The following is a 23,036-nucleotide window of genomic DNA, read 5'->3' as shown; positions in this document are numbered from 1 at the left end:
TCTTGAATATCTTTCATTAATAAGTGTGGGTCTTTTACCTTCTTGGCTAGAGTCATTCCTAGATGTTTTATTCTTTTTGATGCAATTATAAATGGTATTTCTTGTTTTCTCTTTCTGATAGTTTGTTGTTGGTCATTGTTCAGTCGCTAAGTTGTGTCTGACTTTTTGTGACCCCATGGGCTACAGCACACCAGGCTTCCCTGTCCTTCACTATTTCCCTGAGTTTGCTCAAACTCTTATCCATTGAGTTGATGATCAATGGCCATCCAACCATCTCATCTTATTCCACCCTCTTCTCCTTTTGCCTGCAGTCTTTCCCAGCATAAGGATTTTTTCCAATGAGTAGGCTCTTCACATGAGGTAGCCAAAGTATTGGAGCTTCAGCTTCAGCATCAGTCCTTCCAATGAATGTTCAGTGTTGATTTCCTTTAGGATTGACTGATTTGATCCCCTTGCTGTCCAAGGGTATCTCAAGAGTTTCTCTACCACCACAGTTCAGAAGCATAAATTATTCAGCACTCTACCTTTATAGTTTGTTGTTAGTATATAGAAATGAACAGATTCCTATATATTAATTTTATATCTTGCCACTTTATCAAATTCGTTGATAAGTTCCAGTAGAGTTTTGATGTCATATTTAGGATTTTCTATTTACAGTATCATGTCTTCTACAGTGACAGTTTTCTTTCTACATTTTCTATTTGCATTAAAAATTTTTTCTTGCCTGGTTGCTGTAGCTATGAATTTCAACATTGTGTTGAATAATAGAGGTTAAAGAGGGCATCCTTGTCTTGTTCCTGAAGTTAGAAGTAATGCTCTCAGCTTTTACCATTGAGAAAGATGTTAGCTGTGGACTTTTCAGATATGGCCTTTTCTATGTTTATGTATGTTTCCTCCATACTCACTTTGTTCAGAGTTTTTATCATGAATAGATGTTGAATTTTGTCCAAAGCTTTTTCCTGCATCTATCGATGTGGTCATATAATTTTTATTCTTCAGTTTGTTTTTTTGATGTATAATCTTGATTGATTTTTCCATCCTTGCATTCTTGGGATACTCACTTGATTATCATGCATGATTTTGTTAATGTATTTTTGAATTTGGTTTGTTAATATTTTTTTGAGGATTTTGTATCTCTGTTTACTAGCGATATTGGCTTGTAATTTTCTTATTTTAATTTTAAAAGCTATCATTGCCTAGTTTTGGTATCAGAGTGATGTTGGCCTTGTAGAAAGAGTCCAGAAGTTTTCTTCCTCTGCAGTTTTAAAGAATAGTTTGAGAGGATAGATGTTAATGCTCCCTTAAATGTTTGGTAGAATTAGCCTGCAAAGCCATCTGGTCATGGGCTTTTGTTTTTTGGGAGTTTTAAAAAATTACTAAATCAGTTTAATTACTGATAATTTATCTGTTCATATTTCTTATTCACTCAGTCTTTGGAGATTGTACACTTATAGGAATTTGTCCACTTCTTCTAGGTTGTTCATTTCATTGTAGTAATCTCTTATGATCTTCTGAATTTCTATCACTTCTCCTTTTCTCATTTCTGATTTTATTGACTTTGGCCCTCTCTTTGTTTTCTTGATAAGTCTGGCTAAAGGTTTGTCAATTTTGTTTATCTTTTCAAAGAACCAGTTCTTAATTTCATTGATCTTTTTATTGGCTTATTTTGGTTTTATTTCATTTATTTCTGCATTGATCTTTATTATTTCCTTCCTTTTACTAACATTGGGTTTTGTTCATATTTTTCTAGTTCCATTAAGCATAAGCTTATATTGTTTATTTGGGACTTTTCTGCTATACTGAAGTAGGCATCTCTCTTTATAAACTTCACTCTTAGAATGGCTTTTGCTGCATCTCATGGATATTGGATCATTGTGTTTCTGTTTTCATTTGTCTCCAGGTATTTTTTTATTTACTCTTTGATTTTTTCAGTGATCCATTGCTTATTTAGTAACATATTGGTTAGTTTCTATGTGTTTTATTTCTTGCAGGTTTTTTGTTCTTTTTCTCCTTGTAGTTGATTTCTAGTCTCATAGAGTTGTGGTTGGCAAAGATGATTTCAGTCTTACATGTATTGAAATTGTTTTGTGACCTAGCATGTGAGCTATCCTGGAGAAAGTCCCATGTACACTTGAAAAGAATGTATATTCTGGTGCTTTGGGATGGAATGTCCTATGGATATCTATTAAGTCCATTTGGTTTAATATGTTGTTTAAGGCCAGCATTTCCTTATTGATAATCTGTCTGGATGGTCTGTCCATTGATCTAAGTGGGGTGTTAATGTTCTCTAGTATTGTGCTACTGTCAGTATCTCCCTTTATATCTGTTAATATTTGATGTATGTATTTAGGCAACCGATGTTGAATGCATATATATTTACAATTGCTACATTTTCTTCTTGGATTAATTCCTTGATCATTATGTAATATCATTCTTTCTTTTATGACAGCTCTTTGTTTTAAAGTTTATTTTGTTTAAGTTTTCCTACCTTGGTTTTCTTTTTGTTTCCATTTTCATAAGATACTTTTTTTCCTGTTCCCTTTCAGTCTGTGTGTGTCTTTAGAAATGAGTCTCTGGTAGGCAGAATATATATGGGTGTTGTTTTAAAATACATTCAGGCTCTTTACATTCTTAGATTAGAATATTTAATGCATTTATCTTTTAAGTAGTTATTGATAGACATGTACTTATTACACTTTTATGATATTAATTGTTTTGGGGTCATTTTTGTGGTTCTTTTTGTTCTTTTCTTTTATAAAAACTCTCTTTACTTTTGATCTCATGACTATCTTTGGTGTTCATGTTTTTTCTCTTTTTTGTGTATCTATTGTAGATTTTTCGTTAGAACTTGAGTTTTACATGGAACAATCTATCTATATATACATGGTTACTTTAAGTTATTAATCTCTTAAGCTTGAATGTTTTTAACAACACTGAACTTTTATTCCCCCCTAAACTTTTACATTTTGACATAATATTTTATATCCTTTAGCTTTGTGTATCCTTTAACTTATTGTGGACATTGGTGATTTTCTACTTTTTCTTTTAAACTATTACTATCTTTATAAATAGTTGATCTCTTACATTGTGTGTATTTGCCTTTGCCAATGAGATTTATCCTTCAGTAATTTTCATATTTCTAGTTGTGGCCTTTCCTTTTTTGTTTAGAGAAGTCCCTTAAATAATTATTATAAAGCTGGTTTGATGGTGCTGAGCTCTTCTAGATTTTGCTTGTCTGTAAATTTTTTGATCTCTCCATCAGATCTGAATGAAAGCCTTGCCAGGTAGAGTATTCTTGGTTGTGGTTTTTCACTTTCATCACTTTGAATATATCAGGTCATTCTCTTTTGGACTGCATAACTTCTGCTAAAAAATCAGCTGATGACCTCGTGTGAGTTTCCTCATACATTACTAGTTGTTTTTCCTTTGCTATTTAAAAAGAAATTATTTATTTTAATCAGAGGTTAATTACTTTACAATATTGTGTTGGCTTTGACATACATCAACATGAATCTGCCACAGTTATACACGTGTTCCCCATCCTGAACCCCCCTCCTTCCTCCCTCCCCATACCATCCCTCTGGGTGGTCCTAGTGCAGCAGCCCCAAGCATCCAGTATCATGCAGTGAACCTGGACTGGTGATTCATTTTATATATAATATTATACACATTTCAATGTCATTCTCCCAAATCATCCCACCTTCTCCCTCTCCCACAGAGTCCAAAAGACTGTTCTATACATCTGTATTTCTTTTGCTGTCTCTCATCTGCATTATCGGTACCATCTTTCTAAATTACACATATATGCATTAGTATACTGTATTGATGTTTTTCTTTCTGGCTTACTTCACTCTGTATAATCGGCTCCAGTTTCATCCACTTCATTAGAACTGATTCAAATGTATTCTTTTTAGTGGCTGAGTAATACTCCATTGTGTGTATGTACCACAGCTTTCTTATCCATTCATCTGCAGATGGACATCTAGGTTGCTTCCATGTCCTGGCTGTTATAAACAGTGCTGCGATGAACATTGGGGTACACATGTCTCTTTCAATTCTGGTTTCCTCGGTGTGTATGCCCAGCAGTGAGATTGCTGGGTCATAAGGCAGTTCTATTTCCAGTTTTTTAAGGAATCGCCACACTGTTCTCCATAGTGGCTGTACTAGTTTGCATTCCCACCAACAGTGTAAGAGGGTTCCCTTTTCTCCATACCCTCTCCAGCATTTATTGCTTGTAGACTTCTGGATCGCAGCCATCCTGACTGGTGTGAAATGGTACCTCATTGTGGTTTTGATTTGCATTTCTCTGATAATGAGTGATGTTGAGCACCTTTTCATGTGTTTGTTAGCCATTTGTATGTCTTCTTTGGAGAAATGTCTATTGAGTTCTTTGGCCAATTTTTTGATTGGGTCGTTTATTTTTCTGGAATTGAGCTGCAGGAATTGCTTGTATATTTTTGAGATTAGTTGTTTGTCAGTTGCTTCATTTGCTATTATTTTCTCCCATTCAGAAGGCTGTCTTTTCACCTTGCTTATAGTTTCCTTTGTTTTGCAGAAGCTTTTAAGTTTAATTAGATTCCATTTATTTATTTTTGCTTTTATTTCCAATATTCTGGGAGGTGGGTCATAGAGGATCCTGCTGTGATGTATGTCGGAGAGTGTTTTGCCTATGTTTTCCTTTAAGAGTTTTATAGTTTCTGGTCATAGGTTTATGTCTTTAATCCATTTTGAGTTTATTTTTGTGTATGGTGTTAGAAAGTGTTCTAGCTTCATTCTTTTAAAAGTGGTTGACCAGTTTTCCCAGCACCACTTGTTAAAGAGATTGTCTTTAATCCATTGTATATTCTTGCTCCTTTGTCGAAGATAAGATGTCCATAGGTGCGTGGATTTATCTCTGGGCTTTCTATTTTGTTCCATTGATCTATGTTTCTGTCTTTGTGCCAGTACCATACTGTCTTGATGACTGTGGCTTTGTAGTAAAGCCTGAAGTCAGGCAAGTTGATTCCTCTAGTTCCATTCTTCTTTCTCAAGATTGCTTTGACTATTCGAGGTTTTTTTGTATTTCCATACAAATTGTGAAATTATTTGTTCTAGCTCTGTGAAAAATACCTGGTAGCTTGATAGGGATTGCATTGAATCTATAAATTGCTTTGGGTAGTATACTCATTTTCACTATATTAATTCTTCTGATCCATGAACATGGTATATTTCTCCATCTATTAGTGTACTCTTTGATTTCTTTCACCAGTGTTTTATAGTTTTCTAAATATAGGTCTTTAATTTCTTTAGGTAGATATAGTCCTAAGTATTTTATTCTTTTCATTGCAATGGTGAATGGAATTATTTCCTTAATTTCCCTTTCTATTTTCTCGTTATTAGTGTATAGGAATGCAAGAGATTTCTGTGTGTTGATTTTATATCCTACAAATTTACTATATTCATTGATTAGCTCTAGTTATTTTCTGGTGGAGTCTTTAGGGTTTTCTATGTAGAAGATCATGTCATCTGCAAACAGTGAGAGTTTTACTTCTTTTCCAATTTGGATTCCTTTTATTTTTTTTCCTGCTCTGATTGCTGTGGCCAAAACTTCCAAAACTATGTTGAATAGTAATGGTGAAAGTGGGCACCCTTGTCTTGTTCCTGACCTTAGGGGAAATGCTTTCAAGTTTTCACCATTGAGGATAATATTTGCTGTAGGTTTATCATATATAGCTTTTATTATGTTGAGGTATGTTCCTTCTATTCCTGCTTTCTGGAGAATTTTTTATCATAAATGGATGTTGAATTTTGTCAAAGGCCTTCTCTGTATCTATTGAGATAATTATATGGCTTTTGTTTTTCAGTTTGTTAATGTAGTGAATTACATTGATTGATTTGTGGATATTGAAGAATCCTTGCATCCCTGGGATAAAGCCCACTTGGTCATGGTGTATGATCTTTTTAATGTGTTGTTGGATTCTGATTACTAGAATTTTGTTAAGGATTTTTGCATCTATGTTCATCAGTGATATTGGCCTGTAGTTTTCTTTTTTTGTGGCATCTTTGTCAGGTTTTGGTATTAGGGTGATGGTGGCCTCATAGAATGAGTTTGGAAGTTTACCTTCCTCTGCAATTTTCTGGAAGAGTTTGAATAGGATAGGTGTTAGCCCTTCTTGAAATTTTTGGTAGAATTCAGCTGTGAAGCCATGTGGGCCTGGGCTTTTGTTTGCTGGAAGATTTCTGATTACTGTTTCAATTTCCATGCTTGTGATGGGTCTGTTAAGATTTTCTGTTTCTTCCTGGTTCAGTTTTGGAAAGTTGTACTTTTCTAAGAATTTGTCCATTTCTTCCACGTTGTCCATTTTATTGGCATATAATTACTGATAGTAGTTTCTTATGATCCTTTGTATTTCTGTGTTGCCTGTTGTGATCTCTCCATTTTCATTTCTAACTTTATTGATTAGATTTTTCTCCCTTTGTTTCTTGATGAGTCTGGCTAATGGTTTGTCAATTTTATTTATCCTTTCAGAGAACCAGCTTTTGGCTTTGTTGATTTTCGCTATGGCCTCCTTTGTTTCTTTTGCATTTATTTCTGCCCTAATTTTTAAGATTTCTTTCCTTCTACTAACCCTGGGTTTCTTCATTTCTTCCTTTTCTAGTTGCTTTAGATGTAGAGTTAGGTCATTTATTTGACTATTTTGTTGTTTCTTGAGGTATGCCTGTATTGCTATGAACTTTCCCCTTAGCACTGCTTTTACGGTGTCCCACAGGTTTTGGGTTGTTGTGTTTTCATTATCATTCGTTTCTATGCATATTTTGATTTCCTCTGTGATTTGTTGGTTATTCAGCAGCATGTTATTCAGCCTCCATGTGTTGGAATTGTTAGTAGTTTTTCTCCTGTAATTGAGATCTAATCCTACTGCATTGTGGTCAGAAAAGATGCTTGGAATGATTTCATTTTTTTTTTGAATTTACCAAGGCTAGGTTTATGGCCCAGGATGTGATCTATCCTGGAGAAGGTTCCGTGTGCACTTGAGAAAAAAGTGAAATTCATTGTTTTGGGGTGAAATGTCCTATAGACATGAATTAGGTCTAACTGGTCTATTGTATTGTTTAAAGTTTGTGTTTCCTTGTTAATTTTCTGTTTTGTTGATCTATCCGAAGGTGTGAGTGGGGTATTAAAGTCTCCCACTATTACTGTGTTACTGTTAATTTCCCCTTTCGTACTTGTTAGCATTTGTCTTACATATTGTGGTGCTCCTATGTTGGGTGCATATATATTTATAATTGTTATATCTTCTTGGATTGATCCTTTGATCATTATGTAGTGTCCTTCTTTGTCTTTTTTCATAGCCTTTGTTTTAAAGTCTATTTCATCTGATATGAGTATTGCTACTCCTGCTTTCTTTTGGTCTCTCTCTGCATGGGAAATATTTTTCTGGCCCCTCACTTTCAGTCTGTATGTGTCCCCTGTTTTTACATGGGTCTCTTGTAGACAACATATATAGGGGTCTTGTTTTTGTATTCATTCAGCCAGTCTTTGTCTTTTGGTTGGGGCATTCAACCCATTTACTTTTAAGGTAATTATTGATAAGTATGATCCCGTTGCCATTGACTTTATTGTTTTGGGTTCGAGTTTTTACACCCTTTTTGTGTTTCCTGTCTAGAGAATATCTTTTAGCATTTGTTGGAGAGCTGGTTTGGTGGTGCTGAATTCTCTCAGCTTTTGCTTGTCTGTAAAGTTTTTGATTTCTCCTTCATATTTGAATGAGATCCTTGCTGGGTACAGTAATCTGGGCTGTAGGTTATTTTCTTTCATCACTTTAAGTATGTCTTGCCATTCCCTCCTGGCTTGAAGAGTTTCTATTGAAAGATCAGCTGTTATCTTTATGGGAATCTCCTTGTGTGTTGTTTGTTGTTTTTCCCTTGCTGCTTTTAATATTTGTTCTTTGTATTTGATCTTTGTTAATTTGATTAATAGGTGTCTTGGGGTGTTTCGCCTTGGATTTATCCTGTTTGGGTCTCTCTGGGTTTCTTGGACTTGGGTGATTATTTCCTTCCCCATTTTAGGGAAGTTTTCAACTATTATCTCTTCAAGTATTTTCTCATGGTCTTTTTTTTTTTGTCTTCTTCTTCTAGGACTCCTATGATTCGAATGTTGGGGTGTTTACCACTGTCCTGGAGGTCTCTGAGATTGCCCTCATTTCTTTTAATTAGTTTTTATTTTCTCCTCTCTGATTCATTTATTCATACCATTTTATCTTCTAATTCACTAATCCTATCTTCTGCCTCTGTTATTCTAGTATTTGTTGCATCCAGAGTGTTTTTGATCTCATTTATTGCATTATTCATTATATACTGACTCTTTTATTTCTTCTCAGTCCTTGTTAAACCTTTCTTGCATCTTCTCAATCCTTGTCTCCAGGCTATTTATCTGTGATTCCATTTTGATTTCAAGATTTTGGACAATTTTCACTCTCATTATTTGGAATTCTTTTTGTCAGGTAGATTCCCTATCTCTTCCTCTTTTGTTTGGTTTGGTGGGCATTTATCCTGTTCCTTTACCTGCTGGGTATTCCTGTTTCTTCATCTGGTTTATATTGCTGAGTTTGGGGTGGCCTGTCTGTATTCTGGCAGTTTGTGGAGCTCTCTTTATTGTGGAGTTTCCTCACTGTGGGTGGGGTTGTACAGGTGGCTTCTCAAGGTTTCTTGGTTAGGGAATCTTGTGTCAGTGTTCTGTTTGGTGGAGCTGGATTTCTTCTCTCTGGAGTGCAATGAAGTGTCCAGTAATGAGTTATGAGATGTCAATGGTTTTGGAGTAACTTTGGGCAGCTTGTATGTTGGAGCTCAGGGCTGTGTTCCTGTGTTGCTGGAGATTTTACATGGTATGTCTTGCTCTGGAACTTGTTGGCCCTTGGGTGGTGCTTGGTTTCAGTGTAGGTATGGAGGTGTTTGATGAGCTCCTGTCAATTAATGTTCCCTGGAGACAGGAGTTCTGGTGTTCTTAGGATTTGGACTTCAGCCTCCTGCTTCTGGTTTTCAATCTTGCTCCCAAGTAAAAATGGGTAGTGAAGATTGGGTTCTTAAAGGTACAAAATTGATAACAAATACCAAAAAGCAAAGATTAAAAATCTAGAGTAGGGTTTGGAATTTCATAAATACAATATTAAAGAAAAAGAAAAAAAGAGAGGAAAAGTCACAAAAATTATAATATATATATGTATATATACATATAAAGTTTGCTTTTAAAAAATAGGGTCTTTTTTTTGCAAAGTAATAGTAGTTTATAAAAGTGAAAACTAAAGGAATAATAGAGGACTTGAAAATAAAAAAATTAATAAAAAGAATGATTGTAAAAATAGTAAAAATATGTCTAGGACTTTGTCTGGTGTTTTTGTGGGTATTGTGGGGTTAGTTCATTTTCGGATAGTTTCTTGGTCCAACTTATATTTCTCAAGATCTATAGGCCCTTCCTATGTAGTTGGTACTAACGACAGGGTTTTAATCTATTGCACCTGTCACTTCCAGAGCAGTTCCCTCTGTTTTAGCTTCTTCTGTTTGCTGGTCTCTTCAGTGTCTGATTTCCGCCCTGACACAAAGGGGGTGGTGGTGGACACTTTTTTTAGGCTCACTTATTCAGTCGCGCTGTGGGGAGGGAGGGACACTGCAAACAAATAACACTGGTGTGTGCTCGCAGTGCCTCAGCCACAGTGGACCCGCCACTGCTCACAGCACGTGTGCCCTCCCTGCCCACACTGCTCAGGCTCTAGGTTGCTCCACCGGGAACCATCGGAGGCTGGCCCTGGGCTGCATGCACCTCCCAGGTCTAAGCCGTTCCGGTTCAGGCAGTTGGGTAGTCCCCAGAGGCACAGACTCGGTTGGGCCTGCGTTTTGTGCTCTTCCCAGGTCCGAGCAGCTCAGGTGATGAGGTGTTTGGCAAGCGCGGTCGCTGTGACTTATAGCCTCCCCCGATCCTGCCGCTCAGTTTTCTGTGTACAACGGCGCACCTTCTCAGGAGGATGTTGACACCCAGAACCCCAAGAAGTCTTAGTTAGCAAAGAGGCCTGCTTGCAGTTTTGTAGATAATGTCTCTCTGGGGCTGTGATTGCCTGCTTCCGGCTCTGGCTGCCTGTCACTGGAGGGGCATGGTCTGCAGCCAGGTATCTCTGTTCAGTCCTTTGTTCTGTGCGTGGGCCTGGCGGTGTCTTAGGTTAGGGCTGGCTTTTTGCGTGGTAGTTATCCCACAGTCTGGTTTGCTAGCCCAAGTTAGTTCACTCAGATTCCGCTCGGGGCATTCAGGCCAGATCCTTACTCTAAGCAATGCAGCCCACGCCTCCCTGCCCAGCCTCCACAGGCATCTGCACTGCTTCTCCGCTGGGGGAGTTACCATTGGGCTCATAGTCTGTGGGTTTTAATTATGTATTTATTTTTCCTCCCTGTTATGTTGCCCTCTGTGCTTCCAAGGCTCGCCACAGACTCAGCAGTGACAGTGTTTCCTGATGTTTGGAGACTTCTCTATTTTTAAGACTTCCTTCCCAGGATGGAGCTCCGGCCCTACCTCTTTTGTCTCTCTCTCTCTCTCTCTTTTTTTTTTTTTTGTCTTTTATATTTTTTCCTCCCTCTTTTTGAAAACAATGGTTCACTTTTCTGGATCCCTGATGTCCTCTGCCAGCATTCAGAAGTTGTTTTGTGGAATTTACTCAGAGTTTAAATGTTCTTTGGATGACTTTGTGGGGGAGAAAGTGGTCTCCCCGTCCTATTCCTCTGTCATCTTAGGACCGCCTCTCCTTTGCTATTTTTAATATTCTTTACTCATCTTTAATTTTTGTCATTTTAATTACAATGTGTCTTGATGTGGACTCTTTGGGTTGATCCTACTTGGAACTTTCTGTGCTTCTTGGACTTGAATGTCTGTTTCCTTTTCCAGGTTAGAAATGTTTTCAATTACTATGTCTTCAAATAAGTTCTCTGCCACTTTCTCTCTCCTTCTTCTTTGAATCCTTTAATGTGAATGTTAGTATGATGATGCTGTCCCAGAAGTCTCTCCATTTTAATAATTCTTTTTTCTTTTTTCTATTCAGCTTGCATAATTCTCACTACTCTTTCAGTTCACTGATCTGCCCCTCTGTATCACCTAATATACTGCAAAATGTCTTTTGATGTATTTTTGTTTAAGTTATCCTTCAATTCTGTTTGATTTTTAAAATAATTTCTGTTTTTCTTAAAATTCTCACTCTGTTCATCCATTCTTCTAAATTTGTTGAGCATGATTATGGTCATTTTCATGGAAACTATATTAGGTAGATTGGTTATCTCCACTTTTCTTGGTTCTTCTGGTGTTTTATCTTGTTCCATCATTTTGGAATATGTTCCTCTGTTATTCATTTTTCTTAATTCTGTATTTTTATTTCAAAACATTTAGTAGAATGCTTATACTTTTGTATCTTAGAGAAGTAGCTTTATGTAGGAGATATGCTTATGTGTCCCAGAAGTCTACTCTTTCTGGTCTCCAGAGCCAAATGCACTAGGGATGCTCCCGGTGTGGGCTGTGTGGGTCCTTCTGTTGTGATGAGATCAGTACTGTGGTTGGTCTGGTAGTTGTGATTGGCCTCTGGTCTGCTGATTGCCAGGCCCTGCCTGGCAGTTGATGGGTGTGGCTGGGTCACAAGGTAGATGACTGAAGAGCTCCAAAGTGTCACAGGGCTAGTGCTGCAACCACTGCTGCTTCTGCTGCTGCCAAAGCCACAGAGCTGAAGCAAAGAAATAGTTGGAGTATTTGGATGAAGATATGGGATTTGGTCTCTTTAACTAATCATCAAAAAGCAATCAATTTAGCCAGTTTATTTGTGAAACAAGAAAGACTAACTTCTCCTTTTAAAAAAGATCAAAGATCCTGGATCTTTGATGCCTGGTCTGGGCTAGTGGGGCTAGTGGAGCTAGTGTTATTTTGCTGGTGGGTGGCACTTATGTCTAGGGAGTCCCAGGGCTAGTGCTGGACTGCTAGTGGGTAGACCAGGGTGCTGGAATCTTTGGTTCTAGGACCCTGGGGGTCCCTGAGTTGGTGTCAGTCCACTGGTGGTACAAGCTGAATCCTGCAGTCTCTGGCTACAGAGTCTAGAGTTTATCAGAGCTGGTGCTAGCTCTCTGTTATGTGCATGTGAAGTGTGTGCATGCTCAATTATGTCCAACTCTTTGCAACCTTATGGACTATAACTCACCAGGCTCCTCTGTCCTTGAAATTTTCCAGGCAAGAATACTGGAGTGGGTTGCCATTTCCTACTCTAGGGAGTCTTCTTGACCCAGAGATTGAGCTCATGTATATGTCTACCACACACAACCTGTGACCAAGTGAGTACCTCGTGATGTGAGGTACATAAACGATCTCAACTGTTACATAGTCAGTTCACTTCAGTCTCTCAGTGGTGTCTAACTCTTTGTGACCCCATGAACTGCAGCATGCCAGGCCTCCCTGTCCATCACCAGCTCCTGGAGTCCACCCAAACCCATGTCCATCGAGTCAGTGATGCCATCCAACCATCTCATCCTCTGTTGTCCCCTTCGCCTCCTGCCCTCAATTTTTCCCAGCATCAGGGTCTTTTCCAATGAGTCAGCATAGTCACTATTTACAAAACATGGGGTGAAAGCCTGAACAAGCCATCTTGGCCAATTTGCTCTCACCTCACGTTCGGTGTGCAGTCCATCTTCTGTGATGTTCCCTTGGCAAGTAACACTGACCCTTGGATTTACATCTTGCTACTGCAGTAACTACAACAACAATCAGTTACACCCCCAATACAAAACAAAACACAATGCCAGGTATCACCTGGAACTTATGTTGACGTCCTTGCCCTCATGAGGCTAGAAAAGCCAGTCACCACATGTGGAGCACCTTTATTTTACATGGCCAGGTCCAGTCCACCATCTTTCCTTGTGAAATTGCAGGAAAGCCTCTACAGGGGCAAGTCCACTCCTGAAGAATTTTATTAAGGGCCCATAAAACCCCCTACAGGTGCCATGCCAACTGCTTCAAGGAGGAGATTTTTGTGGCATTCACAGCCCACCCAAAGATTCCAAATACTTTCACACTGTTATAAATCTGCAAGAGAATCAGAGGGTAGTAGCACATCACAGCACACAGCCTTTACAGTACACAGTCCTACTAAACCTATATCACAGGGCACAGCATTGACAGCACACTGTTCTACTAAACCTTCATCACAGGACACAGCCTTTACAGTACACTGTTCTACATAAGACACAGACTTTACAGTACAATGTTTTACTAAACCTACATCACAGCACACAGCGTTTACACACACTGTTCTACTAAGCCTACATCACAGGACACAGCCTGTACAGTACACTGATCTATTAAACATACATAACAGCACACAGCCTTTACAGCACACTGTTCTCCTAACCCTACATCACAGGACAAAGCCTTTACAGCACAGTGTTCTACTAAAGCTACATCACAGCACACAGCTTTTACAGTACATTGTTCTACGAAACCTATATCACAGGACACAGCCTTTACAATACACTGTTCTACTAAACCTACATCACAGGACACAGTGGTTATGGTATGCTGTTCTACAAAACCTACATCACAAGACATAGTCTGTACAGCACAGGGTTTCTACTAAACCTACAGCACACAGCCTATAAGGTACACTGTTTTACTAAACCTATGTGACAGGACACCGCCATTACAGTAAACTGTTCTACTAAACCTACATCACAGGACACAGTCTTTACAATACACTGTTCTACTAAACCTACATCACAGCACACGGCCTTTACAGTACACTGTTCTACTAAACTTAACTCACAGGACATAGCGGTTAGAGCACAGTGTTCTACTAAACCTACTTCACATCACACAGCCATTACAGTACACTGTTGTACAAAACCTACATCACAGCACACAGTCTTTACAATACATTGTACTACTAAATCTACATCACAGGACACAGCATTTACAGTACATTGTTCTACTAAACCTAAATCACAGGAAACAATGGTTATAGCACAGTGTTCTAGGAAACCTATATCACAGGACACAGCCTTTACAGTACACTTTTCTACTAAACCTACATCACAGGACACAACTTGTACAGCACAGTGTTCTACAAAACCTAAATCACAGCACACAACCTGTACAGTACTCTGTTCTGCTAAACTTACATAATAGGACACAGCCTTTACAGCACATTGTTCTACTAAACCTACATCACAAGACACAGCCTTTACAGTACACTGTTCTACTAAACCTATATCACAGGACACAGCCATTACAGTAAACTGTTCTACTAAACCTACATCACAGGACACAGCCTTTGCAGTACATTGTTCTACTAAATCACAGGAAACAATGGTTATAGCACAGTGTTCTAGGAAACCTACATCACAGGACACAGCCTTTACACTACACTGTTCTACTAAATCACATCAGTGAACACAGCCATTGCAGTACACTGTTCTAGGAAACCTACATCACAGGACACAGCTGTTACGGTGCACTGTTCTACTAAACCTACATCACTAGACACAGCCATTGCAGTACACAGTTGTACTAAACCTACATCATAGGAGACAGCCTTTACAGTACACTGTTCTACTAAACCTACATCACAGGACACAGTGGTTACGGTACACTGTTCTACTAAACCTACATCATAAGACATAGCCAGTATAGCACAGGGTTATATTAAACCTACATCACAGCACACAGCCTGTACAGTACACTGTTCTACTAAACCTATATCACAGGACGCAGCCATTACAGTACACTGTTCTACTAAACCTAACTCACAGGACACATGGGTTAGAGCACAGTGTTCTACTAAACCTACTTCACATCACACAGCTGTTACAGTACACTGTTGTACAAAACCTACATCACAGTACACAGTCCTTACAGTACACTGTTCTACTAAATCTGCATGACAGGACACAGTGGTTAATGGTACACTGTTCTACTAAACCTACATCACAAGACATAGCCTGTACAGCACAGGGTTCTACTAAACTTACATCACAACACACAGCCTGTACTGTACACTGTTCTATTAAACCTATCACAGGTCGCAGCTGTTACGGTACACTGTTGTAGTAAACCTACCTTACAGGACACAGCGATTACAGCACAGTGTTCTACTAAACCTACTTCACATCTAACAGCTGTTACAGTACACTGTTGTACAAACCTCCATCACAGCACACAACCCTTATCGTATATTGTTCTACTAAACCTATATCACAGGACACAGCCATTACAGTAAACTGTTCCATTAAACCTACATCGCAGGACACAGATATTACAGTTCACTGTTCTACTAAACCTGTATCACAGGACATGTACAGTACACTGTTCTAGTAAGCCTACATCACAGGACACAGCCTTTACAGTACACTATTGTACTAAACCTACAATACAGGACACAGGCTTTATAGTACACTGTTCTCCTAAACCTATATCACAGGACAATATCTAAACAGCCTTTACAGTACAATATCTAAACCTACAACACAGGACACAGCCTTGACAGAACACTGTTCTACTAAACCTACATGACAACACACAGCCTTTACAGTACACTGTTCTACCAACCTACATCACAGGATACAGACTGTACAGTACACTCTTCTACTAAACATAGAGCACAGCACACAGCCTCTACAGTACACTGATCTACTAAACCTACATCACAGCACACAGCCTTTATTGCACACTGTTCTCCTAACCCTACATGACAGGACACAGCCTTTATAGTATACTGTTCCACTAAACCTCCATTGCAGGAGACAGCCTTGACTGTATACTCTTCTACATAAGACACAGCCTTCACAGTGTACCTCTGTACTTTTGCATCCTCATAAACTGGATGGGACTCCTGCCAGCTCGGGCCTCCTTTGGGAGTCTTTTGACTTTCAAAGTGGCATCTTGCATGCTGTCCCTCTACTTCTCTCAATAAGGACCCACAAAATCCCCACAGATGCTGGGCCCATCCCTGTGTCCCAAAGTCACAAAAGTCATGTTGCCAAGTGTTCCCGGTGCATTTGCCAAAATTGTTTACTCAAATCGACCAACTCTGCCTGAGTATATGGTTGAACTCCCATTTGCCGGACCGTCACTGGCACCGTGGGGTGGATTTTCCTGACGGTCCTGAAGGCGAATATGAATTGTGCCCTATGTGATGCTGTGCCAGTGCTCAATGTGCAAAGACACTTGTAAGAACTAGAGCAATGTATATTGGCACTACAGCAAGAACCCCCTGGCTCTGAAGAACCCAGCATTTCTGACAGAGAGGCAGTAAGTGACAGAGATGATGAACGTTATGAGACCTTGGATCCCTGCTTGGCAGTGAGACCCATTATGTAGCAGAAAGTGAAGCACAGCAGTATTCTCGCATGGCTGGTGCAGCAGCCGTAGCAGGAGACATGCTATATCCTCTCCTCTTGTGCCTGAGTTAATGGACACAGCCATGATGCAGCACTAGTATGTTACTGCTTTCTAGGTGGAGCTCATGTATATGCACACTGCTGTGGTCCAGGGGCTCATCCTCTAGGGGCCCCCAGTGTGACTGATTCATGACATGTCGACCATATACTCTGGCAGAGCTGGTCAACTTGGGTAAGCAGTTTTGGCAAATGCGCTGGGAACCCTTGGCAACATGGCTTTTGTGAGGAAAAACTGCACCAAATGGCAAGCATGACTGGACTCTATTATAACACTGAACGGAGCCTGAAAGCATTGGCCCCACAGCATCTAGTCTGTGTGCATTTCTGTTTGTATTTCTAGTGTGGTTTAGCCTGGGGTGAAAATTGTCTCTAATTATCTTAAATTCCAACTTTTTACAATTCAGATATAACATGTGAAGTTTGCCACTGATTCTCGGGGCACATTCTTGGATCTAGCTGTAACCACCAGTGAACACATCCTTCAGTTTTTGTTAATGATCCCTTCCTTCACTGTGTCTTTCAGGTCTCACCCTCCTCTCTCCCAAGTCTTCGGCTCCAGGTCTAAAGACCCCTGCTTTACAGAAAACACTCCTTTGCTGAGGAATTTCTCACAAGAAAAAGGGTGAGGTTTTTTCTTTTCTTTTCTTTCTTTCTTATAAAATTAAGAAATCTCTGAGCATTACCCTTATGCTGATTACACTCATGCTGGAGAATAGGATGAGTTTTTACCTGACATGTTTGGTCTCTGCTAGATCCTTGTCAATTCAATGTGTGTTCATGATTCTAGTAGTTGTATTCTGTGCCTTATGAATTTCCAAATAACCTTGAGCATAACACTGCCATGAGTGTATAGCATATGTGCACACTCATCCATGCACTTAGCTCTGACAGGCTGTTTTGAGAGGTCAGGGCTTCTCAACTGGGGCTGAGGATGGTGCTGTCAGGAGATATTTCTGTTGTCACAAATGGGGAAGCAGTACTACTAGCATTTAGGTAGAGGGCAGAAATGCTGCTAAACGCTGCAATGCACAGAACACCTCCCCACAATAAAGAATTATCTAACTCAAATGTCAATAATTATTAAGTTGAAAATGCATGATTTTAAAGAAATCTCTACTTCTTATAAGTTCCTTTTGAGGATAAACCTGCCTGTTTCTGAAACCAATAAGCAGAGCTGCTCTGTAGGATGAGTTACAGACTGTCTCCCTAAGGGAGAAGAACCTTAACTCAGTCCTCCAATTCATCTCCTCTTCCTTCAGCAGGCAAACTTCCAGAAACCTGAGTCACCTTGTTGGTGTTCTCTGATTGCTCACACATTACAATCTTGGGACATTGTCCTGGACCTTCTTTTCCTGCCCACTGACCCTTGCACTCAGCCTCCCTCCCACAGCCTCTGAGGAACTTCCCACCTTCTCCCTAGCTCTGTCTGTAACTGTTTTGGGGCCTTCACCATTTAGGGTGCATCAGAATTTGAGGGTGCTCTTATGCCATGTGGGTTCCTGGTCTCACCGTCCAAAGACTCAAGTTCATGGGAACTTGATCGGGTGTAGGAATCTTGACTGTCACCTTCCAATGCAGAGCCAATCTGGCTTCTTCCAGGAAACTCTTGATGACAAGTTGTGTTTCCTTGAAAAAGTTCCCACTGAGTCCATTTTACGAGAGGGAACTCCTCTCCTCCTTGGTTCTCCAGGTCAGGCCCACTCAACTTTAAGGGGGCTCAAATGTCACCTCCTTTGTAAAACTTTGGTTCCTCCACAGCTCATTCAAGAGTCAATGCTCCTTCTCCTTTGCTCTCAAACACCAAATTCATGTCTTTGGAACTTGTCCGAGTGTTATCCGTGATTATGCCTGCCAGCCTGAGTCCTCTTCATCCCATCCCAGCACCTAACAAGGCCTCTGCCACCGGGGAGATAACAACTCTCATCTCTCCTAATGAGTAACTTTGAAAACGAACACTTCACCCATCTATTCCCTTTAATGCTTTCCTTTGAATTACCTGGTAAACTGTTAAGGCCTGAGACATTTTCAACTCATGATTCTCTAGAAAACCAAGAACTCAAGAACATGAAAGCTTTTATCCTGGGCTTGGAAGACAGAGGCCTTGGGATGCTGAGCCCTGTCTCACATCACAGAAGCAGAATATGGATATTACATATAGATTTCACATAGCCTAGTTTACATCTTCGAGCTTCTCCTTAAGAATAAAACTTTTTTTTTTTTTTGTGAACAAGTCCTAAAGCAGTGATAAGGGTTCAGGAGAATCACAATGCCCAATTGAGCTAACTGGGTTTGAGGGGCATAACATAATAGATTGTGGCTATTGTGTCAATATTGCCATCCCACAAGTATTCCATGCAATACAGGGGAGTTCTGAGCTTTGAAGCAGCCTTACTAGAGACAAGTGCTAACTGAGAATGTGTACTGAAGGAGTTGTTCAGAAACTCAAGGATTCAATAAAAGTAAAAAATGCATCCACATGTAATTTTGATAAAAATTTATGATCCCCCTTGATCCATCCTTCTAGATAGAGGTCTTGTTCTTGGGTCCATCTAATCCAGCACTGATGTTCCTCATTTCTGCTCGTGTAGATGTTGGGCAGGAAAACAACACAGACAATCTTCTCTACAGCTCCATTACAGAAAGATGCCTAGTACAGAGGAGGGAAGGCTTACATCACTCATTGTGCTTCAGGATGAGTATAACAGAACCAGGTGTTGAGAACTCCAGCACAGTCAAAGAGGAAGCAAAAACTGAAATGTACTAGAGGTGGTCTGAGCCAGAAAAAGGTTTACTGGAAAATTCCAAAATCAGAACAGGCTGATGTTTCTTGAAGGGCCACAGTTTATTTTGAAGATTGTGTGACCCCAGAAGATTTCCCTGAAGTCAAGGGTCTGTGATGTCAAGAAAGATCTATTTCCACCAGTTTGACAGTATTACAGTGTTTATGGCCCTTTTAAAAACCAGGGTTGATTTCACATTTTAGGCTCACCTTTGAGATGAACTGTTTTGGAGATGCTACTGTTGCTGTGAAAATAACCACAAAGCCTCAATTTCCAGGTCATGGTGCACGCCCGTTTGCCACCCAGAGTTCATTACTGGTGAAGAATCTTGGGAGGACAGCTCAACTGAGTGGGATGGAAGATCCCTGCTAAGCAGAGAATTGGCAGGTTCCTCTGAATCTGCCTCCTTAGAGAAGGGGGAGCTTCTGGACAGTGCTCACATCAGGTTCCGTCTTGCCAAGCTGAGGTATGATGACTTGGAGCACCACCACTGGCATGGGGTGGTGGTCACACAGCGCATGCCCTGGGACTGGGCTGGGACAGGGAAGTGGGTCTTGCCCTCAGGACATCCTTCCCAAGGACAGGGTGGAGGTGAGGAAGAAGGCTAAGTGGTACTTTCCTGGAAAGTAGTCTGCTTTTCCTTCAGGCCTTGGAAGACAGATAAGGGCACATTTGAACCAGCATGGAGCTTTTAAGAATGCAGAAAAACCTAATTACAGACCTTAATGACTAACATCCCATACTCCTTTCTGCTGTGTGGCTGGGGTCTTCACGTACATGAGGGTTTGCAGATGAGAATAGTCCCTGTGGTGTTCTAGAAGCTGATATTATCATTTATAATCAGTGACTAAAGTTTCTGCACATGCAGCAGAGTGTTTTTAGGGGTATCTCCCTGATCCTATTTGTGACACCAATTGTCTTGCTGAATCTCACTGTGTACTGTAAACTGAACCCATAGTAGGCAAGGCACGAGCTAAGAGGCTGGAAGAAAATGTGAAGAGCTGTAGGAAAGGCGTCTCCTGGCTGGCACAGCAGCCATAGCAGCAGACATAACATAACTGCACACAACCATTCAGGGCTTTTCCAGGTGAAGCTTATATATATTTCCAGAACAAAAGTAGCCCGTAGCCAAGCGAGTACCACGTGAGGCGTATGTGCAGTGCTCTAAGTGATCTCAGCTGTTACATACCCATGCAAAGCCATTGTTTACAGAACATGGGGGGAGAGGGTGTGAGAGCATGGGGCGAGAGACTGGTGCCATCTTGTTAATTTCCTCACAAGGGCAAGGAATTGGGTGGGTCTGAGAGAGGCCAAGCCCTCCATGCATATGTAGGAGGGCACAGTGCGCACATGCATGGGGGATGTGAGGGCATTTTGCAGGACCACCCGCAGGGGTCAGAGGAGGGGTGCTTTCCTTGCTTTGTGTGCTGGGGCTTCTGCATGAGCATTCACTTGAGAGAAGTGTTCTATTGAAATCCGTGTGTTTGAAAGTGGCGTTTTTAGAGACAGAATAAGGCTTGTGGACCAGGACCACCAAGGTCCCCATTCTGTACCTGCTCAAAGGTAGCTGAGGAACCAGCAGGGGCCAGGCGTGTCCATGCAACTATCTCCTTATTGCTTGGCATTCCCTTTGCTCCACAGCCTTCTGTGGCTTCCACTAAGATGATCTATGCAAAACCCCATGGATAGGTGAGAGGACACCATGAAGCTGTCAAATATTAGTGTTATTATTTCTCTACATAAGGGGGCCCATCTTTTCTGAAGCTGTTTGAAGGGCTGATTAGAAGTGTACCTGCTTGCATCGCAAAGTGTATCTGTCTTTAGCCAGAGAGGCCCACTCTCAGTTGTCCTGTTGATGTTACAGGCAATCCTGAGAGGTAGATAAAGGAAGGTACCTCGGAGAGAGTAAGGATTTTGCTTGAGGTCATGCATGGGCTTCCCTTGTGGCTCAGTTGGTAAAGAATCCACCCGCAATGTGGGAGACCTGGGTTTGATCCCTGGGTTGCGAAGATACCCTTCTTGCCTGGAGAATTCCATGGACTGTATAGTCCATGGGGTCACAAAGAGTCAAACATGACTGAGTTTCTTCCACTTTCACTTTCATGCAGGTTTTTGAGAGAAGCAGAGGGGTAGGCGCAGGAATGTGACCCCAGGTCTCCCACCAGTGCTTGACCATAGAGATGTATTTTCGACCATGCCTCCTGATAGGGATAGAGTGAAGGGACAATGTAGGTAATTAAATCCCACTTGGGGAATTTAAGTATTGACAGTATTACAGTGTTTAATGGTGGAAAAAATGTGAGAGACTCTTGTACTTTAATGATTACTCAAGAAAGCATGTTTGCTTAACCACAAAACCAAAACCTAGCAGACCTTTTTAGCAACAAACCATGCAACAGAAACACAAGACATGCCTCAAAACAATAAAACAATGGTGGCATGAGACACCATCCTGCCTAGTGAGTTCAATAACATGTTCTCTGCACACATAAAAAAGTAATAATTTGTGAACTTAGCTTGATCATATAGGGAAAAGAAAAACTCCCCTGCTCAACCTGGAGGAGGATGGTGGAAGCTTGACATTTACTCAAGAAAGACAAAGATGTTTTCTCCCCTTCCCCACTTTATCTTTGATTATAAAACTGTGGCCCACTGAGTTTTCAGGGTGTGACACTGCCTCACTCACTCACTTATAAGCCTCACAAATGTCCTGTTCCAATAAATCGCTTCAATCTATTTATCTCTCACTGAATTCTTTCTGCACTGAGACATAAAGGACCAGGAGCTCTTTGGAGCCCCTGAAAAGACACCTAACGGTTTCACTTCTAGCCATGTGTAGTTTCTTTACCATGACTGGTCTTAGCTATAGGTGTGGTAAATATTCAGCCAGTTTAATCTGCTTTAAAATCATTTGAATTATATGAAAGCATGTGAACAGGCTCCTGGTCCCCGTTGTTCACCATGATGGTAAGCCCTGATACTGTTTACACCCTTCTCCAGCATGCTGGCTCACAACTCCAGAGGATGCGAGGTTCTTCAAATATCCTGTGGCATGGAAAATAAGATCAGTACATTTAAGCCTTTACATTCAGTAGTTGTTTTATCTTCTATGATTCATAGAGTAGTTGCCTCAAACTAAACTAAAGATTTAGTGACATTCTTTTTAACATGTCTAGAAAGTACTATACATTATTGTTGAAACTTGTAAAAGCTATTTTGGATGGTCAGCTCTGCTGTATATGTCAGTTATGTAGAAAGACATTTGTGTTTAGGATAGTTCAATTAATGCTTCATGCTTTAAAAAGAAATATTTTTTATTCCCATTTGAATAGGAACTATTGATCATAATTTAGAAGTATGATATGATTATTCATCAGATTCATTAAATCTAAAAGAATGCAGAACAAGCTTTTGCCAGTTTGAAAGGATCAGAAAGATTTTGAAAAAGATGTCCCAATATAGACTTTCTTCTTTCATTCTACAAACATATGTCAAACACAGGCTATATACCAGCACCCTATCTTTGGCAGGGGCTGAGCACAAATACCCCAGTGCCTGCCCTGGGAAAGCAACCAAGGGAAAGCACACTCCAACTGGACAGTGATAATATCTTCAGGAGATGGGGTCTGATGGGCTCTGAGGAGGTGAAAGGAGCAGAGATAAGCCTGGAGTGGCTGCCAGGACCATATTTGCCCAAAGGCCTGAGGGTCACAATTAAGAAGTGTGTAATGATGACTATCAGGGGTCCAGAGAGGGCTGGATTGTCTGTTAAATTATCTCTTAAGGAATTCTTAAAGGATTCTGCTAGTACAA

The 23,036-nt window shown here is 40.3% G+C and overlaps 1 protein-coding gene across 3 annotated transcripts in view; it reads left to right on the top strand.

The window, feature by feature from the left end:
- The window catches only part of OCA2 (OCA2 melanosomal transmembrane protein), a 339,669-nt gene that overhangs the window by 56,345 nt on the left and 260,288 nt on the right, over positions 1-23,036 (top strand). For all 3 annotated transcript variants that reach the window (XR_009599263.1, XM_004004469.5, XM_060409587.1), the window contains 2 exons: positions 16,967-17,065; positions 19,501-19,689. Coding sequence is in view for 2 of the 3 variants with exons in the window: in XM_004004469.5 (XP_004004518.1) it covers positions 16,967-17,065; positions 19,501-19,689 (288 nt within the window). In the remaining variant the exon portion in view is untranslated. The remainder of the gene's footprint in view (positions 1-16,966; positions 17,066-19,500; positions 19,690-23,036) is intronic.

Source organism: Ovis aries, chromosome 2, assembly GCF_016772045.2.
Source record: "Ovis aries strain OAR_USU_Benz2616 breed Rambouillet chromosome 2, ARS-UI_Ramb_v3.0, whole genome shotgun sequence".
NCBI lineage: Eukaryota > Metazoa > Chordata > Mammalia > Artiodactyla > Bovidae > Ovis > Ovis aries.
The sequence above is the reverse complement of the archived record's forward strand: the minus strand, read 5'-3'. Positions and strand labels throughout refer to the sequence as shown.